The sequence below is a fragment of the Drosophila suzukii genome, unplaced genomic scaffold, assembly GCF_043229965.1.
Source record: "Drosophila suzukii unplaced genomic scaffold, CBGP_Dsuzu_IsoJpt1.0 scf_20, whole genome shotgun sequence".
NCBI classification, from domain to species: domain Eukaryota; kingdom Metazoa; phylum Arthropoda; class Insecta; order Diptera; family Drosophilidae; genus Drosophila; species Drosophila suzukii.
This window is the reverse complement of record NW_027255907.1, coordinates 483,931-498,040: the sequence shown is the minus strand read 5'-3', so window position 1 is coordinate 498,040 and position 14,110 is coordinate 483,931. Positions and strand designations below refer to the sequence as shown.

At 35.1% G+C, this 14,110-nt stretch overlaps 1 protein-coding gene and 1 long non-coding RNA gene across 2 annotated transcripts; one reads left to right on the top strand and one right to left on the bottom strand.

The window, feature by feature from the left end:
- Positions 1 to 700: 700 nt before the first annotated feature.
- On the bottom strand, positions 701 to 1,333 carry LOC136117620 (ARL14 effector protein-like; the record flags this gene model as incomplete). Its single annotated transcript, XM_065868588.2, has 2 exons — positions 701 to 993; positions 1,108 to 1,333. Coding segments are annotated over 2 exons (390 nt in total), but the record flags the coding sequence as incomplete, so codon positions are not given.
- A 569-nt stretch (positions 1,334 to 1,902) lies between these two features.
- Positions 1,903 to 3,087, top strand: LOC136117623 (uncharacterized). Its single transcript, XR_010655146.2, has 3 exons — positions 1,903 to 2,233; positions 2,740 to 2,821; positions 2,879 to 3,087. It is a non-coding gene; the product is annotated as an uncharacterized lncRNA (long non-coding RNA).
- The last annotated feature ends 11,023 nt before the right edge of the window (positions 3,088 to 14,110 follow it).

Genomic DNA, 14,110 nt, shown 5'->3' with positions numbered 1-14,110 from the left:
CGCAACTCCCCAGAGGGTCAAGCACCAGGACAAGCGGGAGGGGAAGTGGGAGGGGAAGGGGGAGGGGAAGTGGGAGGGGAAGTGGGATGGGAAGTGGGAGGGGAAGTGGGAGGGGAAGGGGGAGGGGAAGTGAGCGCAACCCCCCAGAGGGTCAAGCACCAGGACAAGCGGGAGGACAAGCGGGAGGACAAGCGGGAGGACAAGCGGGAGGGGAAGTGGGACGGGGAGTGGGAGGGGAAGTGGGAGGGGAAGTGAGCGCGGCCCTAGCAGCTTCCACAACAACAACTTCCGCTCGCGATAAGCGCCCCCGCACCAGCGAAACAGTGAGTCAGAACATACAATAAAAAAGTGATCCAGAACATACAAACCCCCCATTGATCCAGAACATACAAATACACCCTACTCATTTGCAAAATAGAATAAACACCGCAAAATGTTATACTTTTTTAAAAAAAATGTTGTCGGTTGTCCGAGTGACCTCGACAACTCAGTCAAAAAGAAGAATGAACGCTATAGTCGACGGCCTCGACTATTACATACCCGTTACTCAACTAAAGGAAGTGGAAGGGAGAAGGAGATATGCAGCATATCGGCTGTTTCCGAGATTAAACACTGTATTTGCCAAAACCCATCTTTCTAGCTTTTATAGTTCCCGAGATCTCGGCGCTCATACGAACGGTCAGGCAGAACCTATAAAAAATTGAAGTTTTCTTATTTAATTAGATATAACCGGATATACATACATAAATATACACAGAGTTATAAAAGTTGGTTGTTTTGTTCTATTCATTCAATTGTGTAGCTTAAGCCTATAGAATAATTCATTACTTTATTTTGGAATATATTTATTATGCATAGATAAGTCTTTTCCATCATAGGTAATGCCCTCGTAGAAGAACTTTCGATTTAAACGGCATTGAGGACCACATCTGGTAGAGCCACAACTACGGCACTCATACCAACAACCTTCACTTTCTTTATTTAAGCAGTCGCCTGAAAATAAACATATTTTATTTTAAATGTCAACTGTTTCAGGGGTGCCACAAAAATGAACTCCAGAGCTTGGTGATCAAAATAAAAAACTTCCTATATTTTTAATTTCCTCACAAATGTCTAGACCGTTGATGCGGATATTTCCGTATTCATCATACGCGCTATTTTTTCCGAAGCATTGCCCTTTCTTCTTCCCTTTTCTTTTATTTTTGTCTGAATCTATTCCTTCATTTGCGTTATAAACGCCTATTCTCCTTTGTCTCTGTCGCAGGTTGCGACCTATAGAATAGTCGGGATCAATATATGAACTCAATACTTTCTGAGAATTTCTAATAAAATAATATTACCGCGTATTTATTATTGAAATATACCGTGTCCGTTATGCTCCCACTACTGGAGTAGTTTGGTATTAATCACTTAGAAGATGCCAGTACTTGATGTATCCAGATATGAATTTAACGTGTTCTGTTCCCGCTCTGTTGTACACTAGTTGTTAGTTAACATCGCATTATTATTTAATCAATGTACTGCTATTTTTATTTTTATAAAAATGAATCATGATATCATATTTGAATGAATATAAAAAAGACGATGTTGTTTTGTGATGTTTTGTTGATATTTTTGAGTTGGTCAAATTAAATCCACGCTACATATAATATATTTATAAAATAGCAATACGATACCTGGTTACCCAAGTTAGCTCAGAACCTTCAGAGTTTCTGGCGCTGTTATAAGCGTTGTTTGCGATTTCCGTAGTCGGATAACCGACAATCAAATAGCCCAACGAGTATTTTAAAAATAATATTTGAAGCTGTATAAGAAAATGGATATTTTTTAATCTACCTAGTGCAGGCTCTACTTGGTAAAATAAATGAGTTAAAAATGCTTTTACAGCACTAAATCGACTTTTCATCATCATTAACAAAAATATGATCGAAATACGATATGATATTTTAAAAAATATTCGACAACTTTAAATTATATGCAGAGCCTACAAACGTTCCACTTTATGTATTATCATGTTAAAAAAGGTACCGTACATTTTGGTAAACTGGCGTTTATAGCCTAGAGCTGGAGAACAATCGATGGAAACATCGATAGTATCGATTGTCTCAAAATTTCGTGAAAGTCGATTGTTTTTTCTCACTATCGATGGTTTTCCTTTTTTTTTGCCCATCACTTTATGCTTTTCCCATCACTTTTTTAGCGGGAGTTGGCAAGCGAACAATTGAATTAATATGTAAGTACATAAAAAAGTTTGTATGTGTTGGTAAACACAGCAAAGGCCCCACAGCCATTTTCAATTGAAGAAATTGAGATTTTAAAAAAACTGTGCGCAATAATGTCACCGTTTAATGATGCCTGCAAACAAGCCTCAGCGGATAAAACTGTCACTGTATCACTAATTATACCAATAATTGCCGAGTTGTATTCAAAAATGAATTTAATAAAGTGCTCTTCGAAAGCGGCTCAGGATGCTCATGACATGAACAAAATTCGTATCAAAGAACGATTTTATCATTATGAATCACGTACTGTCCCTAGAATTGCGACACTGCTAGATCCACGCTTCAAAAAGGAAGGTTTTTTTCTACCATCGAATGCTGAATAAGCTGCTAAGGCTTTGGAGTTGAAGCTTTACGAAATATTGTCTATGAATTCGAATGCTAGTTCCACAGCACCACCACAACCAAGCTTATATCCTTACCTGCAACGTAAACTGTCTAATAAAGTTACATCAAACAGGGCAGACTCAATAATACTAATGCGGCAGTACTTTGAGCAAAACATCGATGATGAAAGCAAGGACCCTTTACCACACTGGAAGGTTAGTATTAGACATGTATAACTATTTGTACAGATTAACCAAAAAAGTCTTTTTCAGATGACCAATGATGATTTTCAAGCCTTCAAGGCCCTCGCTAAGGAATATCTGTGCGTCCCAGCATCCTCCTGTGCCTCCGAAAGGACTTTTAGTAAGGCAGGACAAATAATTTCAGACCGTCGATGCGCGCTGAAGTCCAAAACTGTAGACCAGTGTTTATTTGTTAATAAGAATTTTGACTTATAGAGAATTTGATCTCAAAATATAAATTGTTGGCGTTTTTTTATTTATTTATTTATTTATTTTTTTTTTAACCATCGATAGTCCATCGATTGTTTTTCTAAAACAATCAAAAACCATCAATTGTTCTCCAGCTTTATTATAGCCTCTTCTCACAGAAACCCATCCACCATCTGCCGTCGTTCAGGGTCGCTCAGGATCCTAAGCCAAATTTCCACTACGCCGAAATTTTGGAATTTTTCAGATTTTTCGGTAGGAAACGCGGAGGTGTTTCCATTTGCAAACGCGTTTGCAACAGTTGTTCTGTGTGTTTGTAATTTGCTGGTTAAAGTACACAATAGATACAAATAACATTTTGTTGATAAATTACATCGAGGAACAACATTTGCACAACATAAATATATGTGCATAATTTGTCAAAATAATGGAAGCCAGTAGCAAAACCCACGTTTTGCTGAAAAGGCAACTATTGCGAAAAAGAATTTCGACACACGTAAGCTAGAAAATAGACAACTATTATTATTATTTGATTCCCATTTATATGTGGATAGAAGCGAAATGGGACCTTTTGGGAGACTGACGCGCAGGAAAATTTAGATGAGTTCTTGAACTACTCATTCGAGAAGTTGGTGGGAGTGCTGCCAAGCTTAGAATAAAAAAACAGTGGGCGCGTTCAGCAAAACAATATAAAATCTGCTTCACTTGTGAATCACCTTGTGAATACCGTGGGACATGTCCTCTTGCACGAGTGAAGAACAAGTGACACTCCATATAGACAATTTTATGGGATAAAATTTTTGGAAGTGCCACGGGAGTTCACTTGTTTCGTATACTCATTTGCCGTACGTGAAATCACTTGTTAAACTCAGAATATTTTCAATGATTTTTCACTTAAGAAATCACTTGTGAAATTCAGAATATTTTCAATGAGTTTTAACGTATGAAAATATAGAATTTAAAATACATATATTTTTATTTGCTTTTAAATTCATTTTAATTAAAAAGTGTTATTTAGGTTTTCTGTTAAAGGACAATTATTGTTAGTGAGCCAAGTTTTATGATACGTTAATTAAACCTTAAACCTTTGTCCGAAGATATAGTGGTCCGATCCGGCAGGTTCCGACTTACATACTACCTGCAAAAGAAAGAAGACTTTTGGGAAAGTTTCAGCCCGATAGCTTTAAAAGACTAGTTTGCGTAAAAACGGACAGACGGACATGCTGATCAAGAATATACCCTTCAGTTCTGCACTAGGGACGCGGTGACATGGCTCAATGCAAAAAGCTTTTTTGTTTTTTTTTGTGCCTAAAACACTGTGCCGCTGTTGACGTCAGCAGAGAAGTCGGCGCAGCGTAGAGGACTGCCTACGAAAACGATCGTGCAACAAAGAGAGGCAGATATTTGGAGCTTCCCTCTCTTTCTTTGTCTTATAATCTGCCTGAACTCGGCGCTCTCAGAGACAAATGGCTACGCTTTCATTATTGCCTAATATGGATAATAGTAAAATGGTATTTCTGTATAGGAATAGGGGTATTCCAACACGCCCCCTCAGAAATAACATCTATAAAATTATAAACTTTACATAATATATTCATTTGTAATTGTTTTGTACTTTGTGTGGGGGGTGTGCATTCTGGGAATATTTATGTGATCCAGCATTTGCTGCAAGGATACGGGGAAAACCCAGAAAAACCCGATCAGATCACTCTTACATATAGATATGTTTACATAGAATTACATTTTTAAATTTCAGTAACTTAATGGTTATACAATAAAACAAACAAAAATATTTCAATAAGATCAATCAAATTCCAATCAAAAAAAAAAAACAACTTCAGCATCAGCAAACAGTGGATCTTGCAGTAATCCCAAATCATGTCGTAGTTCCAAGAACTTTGCGGCAGGCAATGGCTTTGTGAAGATATCAGCAAGTTGATTCTCTGTGGAAATATACTCAAGACAAATGGTGTTACTTTCAATTTGTTCTCTGGCAAAATGATATTTGATATCAATATGTTTGGCTCGTTTATGACATGAGGGATTTTTGCAATACTGATACAGCCTTGGTTATCTTCGTAAATTTTAATTGGATTTTCGATTTTGATATTAACACTACTAAGAAGAGATTTTAGCCACAACGCTTCTCTTACAGCTTCAAATAATGCCATGTACTCAGCTTCAGTTGATCAGGCTGCCACTGAGTTCTGCCTCTTTGTGTTCCAACAAATTAAATTTAAATCGAACATTTTGAATAAATACCCTGTGATACTTTTTCTATCAATCTCGTTTCCTCCCCAAACAGAACCTACATATCCAATTAATGTACTTTCAAACTCAGCATTTCTTTTAAAAATAAGTTTCATTTCAATAGTTCCCTTTAAATACCTAAGGACCCTTTTTAAGCACTGCCATAACTCGGAATTATTTTTGCTACTATATCTACTCAAGATATTTACTGCAGTGGGTAAGTCTGGACGTGTACATAGCATTATGTACATTAAGCATCCTATGAGATTACGACATGGAGCATTGCAGTTTTCATCTGAATTAAGTAACTCATAATTTAGTTTGTTTGGTAAGGGAGTTCTTCCTGCATTGCAATTATCCATGTTAAATGTATTCAAGATTCTTTTAACATATGCAGCTTGGGTCAAGAAAATTTTGTCTTCATGCATTTTTATTCTAATACCAATTAAATATTTTATTTCTTTTAGGTCGGTCATTCTAAACTTTTTCATTAAATAATTTTTGAATTTATCCATTGTTATCATATTCCCCGTTGCTATCACCACATCATTAACATATAACAGCACATAAATATTTTCCTTAATATCACCTTTATCAAGGATATATATACAGCGATCTACGGAAGAGTTTACAAACTCACAGTCTTTCAATGCTTGCTCAAAGACTTCAAACCAGCATATAGCGGCTTGTTTGAGTCCGTAAATTGCCTTATTCAATATACATACATTGTCACCTTTGCACTATATACCTTGAGGAAGTCTCATATATATTTCCTCTTTTAACGTGCCATTTAAGAATGCCGTTTTTACATCCATTTGATGGACTTTCAAGTTATATTGTACTACCAACGATAATACAAATCTAAAACTGGAAGTTCTAGCTACAGGAGCAAAAGTCTTTACCTTTATATTTAGTAGGACTTCCTAGTTCGTTATATTTAACGGAAAATACCCATTTGCTATCTACTATGTTTTTTATGTTTAGGTCTTTCTGTGATTGTCCAGGTATTATTTAGTTAATGAGCACTCAACTCTGTTTTTATGGTTTCCTCCAAAAACAATTTATCATTCCTTTACTGAATTCCATCGTATGCATTTGGAAAATCGTTGAAGATAGTGTGAGCATTTAATATAAATTTATTTAAACTAATATCATCTTCATAATATTATATCTGGGGCTTTGTTTTTAATCTCTCACTTCTTCTACTCGTTACTTCAATACCATCAGTTCCAATTGGATTCTTAACAGATCCATTTTCTTCTAAGTCTCCTGCTGTTTCATTTTCCCTACTCTCATTCGGGTTGTCTGATCCCTTACTTTCATTCAGGAGATCATTTCGCTTTCTTTTCTTACTCTCATTCAGAAAATGTGCATCCGTTTCCTTACTATCATTCGGGATTTGTGTGTTGTCGCATTCCCTACTTTCTTTCGGGAACTTTGTTTCTTTAATTTCCTTACTTTCATTCGGGAAATTTTTATTTATATTTTCCTTACTATCTTTCAGGAATGTTGTTTCAAATTAAACAGCTCTAGAATTCACCAAATTGGTTTCGTCGACAACCACATCTCTTGCAACGAGAAATTTTTCATTAACAGCATCCCACAGTTTAAGACCATTTGCTTCGTAGCCCACTAAAATAGCTTTGTATGATTTATCATCAAACTTTCCCTTTCCAACAAACACTCTTAAATGTTTTAAATCGGGTTTTTACCGTGCTACATCTCGTAAGGTGTCATCACGCTGTTAACTATTGCTCTACTTGGAATTCGATTAATTAAGTAAGTTGCAGTTAACACTGCTTCACCCCAAAAACTTTTGTCAAGTTGTGCACCACTTATCATGGCACGAGCTTTTTCTGGTTCTAATCATTCTTTCAGAAACACCATTTAACTGATGTCCGTCAAATTAGCGTCGGTGACTTAGCGGCGCTGGCGGAACGGTGGAATCTGGAACATGGGGCCAATTTTTATTTTTTGTTTTTCTCGGCTTTTTGGGGCCGAATCGAAAAATATTAAATGCAAAGATGCTTAGAATAAAAATATCTATCGATCTAGATAGTTGGCAATCATATCCGACTTCTAGAAATTTATTAAAAATCTATTTAAAAAATCGGGTCCCCACAATTTCGTTTATTGCTCCCCTCACAGAGGTTGTACCAATATGCACGGTAAACCTGGTTATTGGGCGTTAATTCAAGTTTCTTGTCAAAAAGTATCATTGAGCTAAAGCCGTCAGTTTTTGAGAAAATAGCTTAACAGTGAAGGCAGCTCGGATTTTCCCCATACAAAAAAAGGGGGCAAATAGTAAATTGCACAGGGCTCCACTCTCAGACGTTGTACCAATATGCACGGTATATTGGCAGATTGGGGATCGCCTAAAGCAAGTTCAGTGCAAAAATCATAACAATAAAGCCGTCAGTTTTTGAGAAAATCGCTTTACAGTGGGGGAAGATAAATAATTAAAAGAAGTGGCGCCAGATTAAAATTTGAACCAGTAAGTTCCATGACATGAACCACTATGTAAAAAATGTATTTAGGACACTAACCATATGGCAAAAAATTATGTTTCGACGCTATCTCTATTTGTAATAATTTTGACTTTCACAGACGTTGTACCAACATGCACGGTACCTCGTTGGAAAGGAAATTCATTTTATAATTAACAAATGCGGTTCTGCGAACGAAAAGCCGTCAGTTTTTGAGAAAAAAGCATAGTGCGTTGTGGGCATCACATTTGTAACAAAATTGTTCCACCCTGTTGTAAGCTCCCAAGACACTAACCATATGGGAAAAAAATAATGTTTCGACGCTATCTCTATTTTTAATTAATTTGACTTTCACAGACGTTGTACCAACATGCACGGTATTTCGTTGGAAAGGAAATTCATTTTACTAATTAACAAATGTGGTTCGGCGAACGAAAAGCCGTCAGTTTTTGAGAAAAAAGCATAATGCGTGGCTTGCATCTCATTTGTAACAAAATTGTTCACCCTGTTCTAAGCTCCCAAGACACTAACCATATGGGAAAAAAATAATGTTTCGACGCTATCTCTATTTTTAATTAATTTGACTTTCACAGACGTTGTACCAACATGCACGGTACCTCGTTGGAAAGGAAATTCATTTTACTAATTAACAAATGTGGTTCGGCAAACGAAAAGCCGTCAGTTTTTGAGAAAAACGCATAGTGCGTTGTTGGCATCTCATTTGTACCAAAATTTTAGCTAGGAACACATTAACCTTATATCGATACCCTATATCGATACTTCGATAAAAACGAATGCACGAGGCCTGGAGAAGAAATAATTAATATATTTTACTAAAACTCTTAAAATGGGAATTTCTAATAAACTACCGACCCGATTTTAACAAATAATACATCAAATTGATCAGGTGTGCGAGTATAATCGAAGGTATGTCTTTATTTCGTTGAAAATATTATTAAACATAATTTCGATTTTATGTATTATAGCGCCAAGACGTTGCCAGAGCGCAAGGGCAGCTCCTTCAAATGCACGAGGGCTGGAGAAGAAATAATTAATATATTTTACTGAAACTCTTAAAATGTGAATTTCTAGTAAAATAGTAAACTACTAGTTCAATAAATAATATATCAAATTGATCAGGCATGTCTTTAATTCATTAAAAATATTCTTTAACACAAGTCCGTTTTTATCGGACTTTTTTTTTATTTTACTAGTGTATTTTATAAAAAAATAATTGTAATGAAAATCGGTGGGAAACAGCATTGTGTAAGGAACTCAGAATTTGTACAAAATACACGAATTTGTCATACCCTACAAAATATAATATTAAAATAACTCGATATTTCCCTTAAATAAAAATTCGACGCATTTACTTTTGATGTTTTTATTTCTTGATATTTATTTATTGGCCATCAGCCTTATCGACGGCCGCCTCCTGGCTAGCCGCCTCCTGATTTTCCCACCGATTTTCATAACAATTATTTTTTTTATAAAATACACTAAGGGAAACATCGAGTTTTTTTAATATTATATTTTGTAGGGTATGACAAATTCGTGTATTCTGAGTTCCTTACACAATGCTGTTTCCCACCGATTTTCATTACAATTATTTTTTTATAAAATACACTAGTAAAATAAAAAAAAAAGTCCGATAAAAACGGACTTGTGTTAAAGAATATTTTTAATGAATTAAAGACATGCCTGATCAATTTGATATATTATTTATTGAAATAGTAGTTTACTATTTTACTAGAAATTCACATTTTAAGAGTTTCAGTAAAATATATTAATTATTTCTTCTCCAGCCCTCGTGCATTTGAAGGAGCTGCCCTTGCGCTCTGGCAACGTCTTGGCGCTATAATACATAAAATCGAAATTATGTTTAATAATATTTTCAACGAAATAAAGACATACCTTCGATTATACTCGCACACCTGATCAATTTGGTGTATTATTTGTTAAAATCGGGTCCGTAGTTTATTAGAAATTCCCATTTTAAGAGTTTTAGTAAAATATATTAATTATTTCTTCTCCAGGCCTCGTGCATTCGTTTTTATCGAAGTATCGATATAGGGTATCGATATAAGGTTAATGTGTTCCTAGCTAAAATTTTGGTACAAATGAGATGCCAACAACGCACTATGCGTTTTTCTCAAAAACTGACGGCTTTTCGTTTGCCGAACCACATTTGTTAATTAGTAAAATGAATTTCCTTTCCAACGAGGTACCGTGCATGTTGGTACAACGTCTGTGAAAGTCAAATTAATTAAAAATAGAGATAGCGTCGAAACATTATTTTTTTCCCATATGGTTAGTGTCTTGGGAGCTTAGAACAGGGTGAACAATTTTGTTACAAATGAGATGCAAGCCACGCATTATGCTTTTTTCTCAAAAACTGACGGCTTTTCGTTCGCCGAACCACATTTGTTAATTAGTAAAATGAATTTCCTTTCCAACGAAATACCGTGCATGTTGGTACAACGTCTGTGAAAGTCAAATTAATTAAAAATAGAGATAGCGTCGAAACATTATTTTTTTCCCATATGGTTAGTGTCTTGGGAGCTTACAACAGGGTGGAACAATTTTGTTACAAATGTGATGCCCACAACGCACTATGCTTTTTTCTCAAAAACTGACGGCTTTTCGTTCGCAGAACCGCATTTGTTAATTATAAAATGAATTTCCTTTCCAACGAGGTACCGTGCATGTTGGTACAACGTCTGTGAAAGTCAAAATTATTACAAATAGAGATAGCGTCGAAACATAATTTTTTGCCATATGGTTAGTGTCCTAAATACATTTTTTACATAGTGGTTCATGTCATGGAACTTACTGGTTCAAATTTTAATCTGGCGCCACTTCTTTTAATTATTTATCTTCCCCCACTGTAAAGCGATTTTCTCAAAAACTGACGGCTTTATTGTTATGATTTTTGCACTGAACTTGCTTTAGGCGATCCCCAATCTGCCAATATACCGTGCATATTGGTACAACGTCTGAGAGTGGAGCCCTGTGCAATTTACTATTTGCCCCCTTTTTTTGTATGGGGAAAATCCGAGCTGTCTTCACTGTTAAGCTATTTTCTCAAAAACTGACGGCTTTAGCTCAATGATACTTTTTGAAATACTTATAAGAAACTTGAATTAACGCCCAATAACCAAGTTTACCGTGCATATTGGTACAACCTCTGTGAGGGGAGCAATAAACGAAATTGTGGGGACCCGATTTTTTAAATAGATTTTTAATAAATTTCTAGAAGTCGGATATGTTTGCAAACTATCTAGATCGATAGATATTTTTATTCTAAACATCTTTGCATTTAATATTTTTCGATTCGGCCCCAAAAAGCCGAGAAAAACAAAAAATAAAAATTGGCCCCATGTTCCAGATTCCACCGTTCCGCCAGCGCCGCTAAGTCACCGACGCTAATTTGACGGACATATTTAACTGTTAAATGATAAGTATTACCCTTCTTAACACAAAACTGGCGCATCTCATTTGAAAGATATTCTCTCCCATTGTCAAGGTACAAATTAACAATTTTTAAATTAAAATGAGCTTCACATTTTGCTATATATATTGTATGTATATTGTTAAACTGCTATGTATATTGTTAAACATACCTGAATTCTCGACCACCGTCAATCCACTCTTGGAAATGGTTACTCCATTCTTGTCAAATTTGATCGACATTCCTGCCTCTTGTAGGCGCTTCACAGACATCAAGTTACAATGCCACGCACTTCTTTGCACTTCTTTTACCATGAATGCAATGCCTTGTGATGTTGCGGTTTTAGCTTGTTTATCGTAATTTTTATTATCTTTATTTCTTTCATTTAGAATTCTTTTATATTGGTAGCAATCCTTTTTAATGTGTCCTTCCTTGTCACAGTGGTGACATCTAACCCTATTCTTAAAATTTCCCTTAAATGTTTTCTTTTGTTTAGCTACACGGTTTTTAAATGAATTGTTTTTATTGTTGTACTTTTTATTTTGAACAATCGTGTTTAAAGCTTTCCTACTAGTGTCATTATGATCATTTTTAATTTTAATTTCCTGGTCTAGCAATCTATTCTTAACAAATGATAGTGTTAAATTATCCTCTGATAATGTCTCTATTGCTGTAATGACACCATCGTAAGCCGAAGGCAATGTAATCAACAAATGAGACACTTTATCCATCTCTTCTATTTTTGCACCTGCGGCCAACAACTCACTTATCAATTCATCAAAAATAGTAAAGTGGGACAATAGGGACATTTCACTCGATAGCTTAAGAGAAAGCAAGCGTTTGCGAACTGCCAACTGCGATGCCAGACTTTTTCGTTCATATACACCGTCAAAATTTCCAAGAATTTGGCGCGCAGTTATATGGCTTGTAGCAAAGTTCAAAAACGAATCGCTAAGGTACTCTATTAACGTACTTTTTGCACAACGCTCTGCTTTCTTCCACTGTTCTTCCACTTTCTCAGGTATATCTTTATCAATGACCCTAAGTACATCCAGTTCGGTCAACAGAGCCCTAATTCTAAATTTCCAAATTGCGTACTTCTCGCCATGGAATGGCTTTATATTACGTTTTGCCCTGTTTATTTTACTGTACATATGTATGCAGTTGTACAAGTGTAGCTATACACACGCGGAACTCAACTCAATGTAAATTCACAAGAAATCTCAATTTCACAAGAACTCTCAATTTCACAAGAACTAGAACTTTCTAAAAAATTGAAATAAAACTTTTATATAAACTGTTTCACAAATCAATTGTTCTTCTAGGCATGGATTGGACCCATAACCTATTGTTATTGTCGTTTTATGTTTCCAATAATTACGCAGAAGGAACTATGTTTTATGTTTTATTTTACCGCAACACCAGCACCACAACTTAACTCAAGAAGATGTCACAAGAAAAGGGGAAGAAGAATGATCAGAGTGACCAAAGGCTACGCTTTCATTAATGCCTAATATGGATAATAGTAAAATGGTTTTTCTGTATAGGAATAGGGGTATTCCAACAGTCCGTTATTTCTTTAGCGTCTCTCCGATATGTTCGGCTAGCGCCTAATGTTTCGGCGGAAACATTTTCGTGGCGCAAACATGCGAATGTCCTAATATTTTAGGAGCACTATTGTATATCGAAAGAAAACAACTAATATTGTTTTATAAAAGTAAATTATTTGATTATAGTAAAATTAAGCAAATTGAATTTACTTTTAATGTTATGCTTAGGAATTTACATTAACATTACAATATAATTTTTTAGTTCAGTTATAGAAATTTAGTCCGTTGAAATTGATTTAAATATTTAAAACATTTTAGTATTACCTTTTTAAGAAAATTCGAATTGTATATTTTACTTTAGAAAGGGTATAGGTGCAGTGGCACGTGCCAACAGCAAAGAGAAAACAAAAGAAATCAAGTAAAGGGGTGAGAGGAAGACTTGGTTAATTCTGTTTGAGTTATTGAAAGGGAAGCAAGTGAAAATAATAAATTCAGGTAAGTGTTACACTAAGTTTAAGATGTTTTGCATTGATCCTATTTTAAAGTATTAAGGTATTCAATGGGTTCCGTTAGCCGAAAGTTGATGATGAAATGTTTTGCGCCAATAAAAATCCTGCAAAGGGTTAAATTAGAGGTCTAAGAGGAAAATATGCAAGTAAACAAATAAAACGCATTTTTTAAACATATGCCCATAAATTTTTCAGGAGCGTTGGCCAAGGATTCGGAGAACCCGGACAAAGGTTTAAGGAATAACAATAATTGTTCTTTAACAGAAAACATAACCAGCATTATCAAATTAAAATAAATTCAAAAGTAAAAAAATATATATCTATTTTAAATTCTATATTTTCATAAGTGAAAACTCATTGGAAAAATTCTGACTTTCACAGGGTGTATATCCTTCAGTTCCAAAAAAAAAAGTTTCACTTGTGAATCACCTTGTGAATTCCGTGGGACATGTCCTCTTGCACGAGTGAATAACAAGTGACACTCCATATAGAAAATTGTATGGGATGTCCGTATTTTCACAAGTGAAAATTCAAATTAAAATTTTTGGAAGTCCCACGGGATTACTTTTGTTTCGTATACTCATTTTTCGTATGGCCTGTCACGTGCCGGTGACACGTTTAAGTGAAATCACATGTGAAAATCAGAATTTTTCCATGAGTTTTGACTTATGAAATCACTTGCAAGTCATACGTCCCAAGTGAAATCACTTGTGAAAATCAGAAATTTTCACATGAGTTTTCACTTATGAAAAAATAGAATTTAAAAGACAAGCATTTTTATTTACTTTTGAATTTATTTTAATTAAATA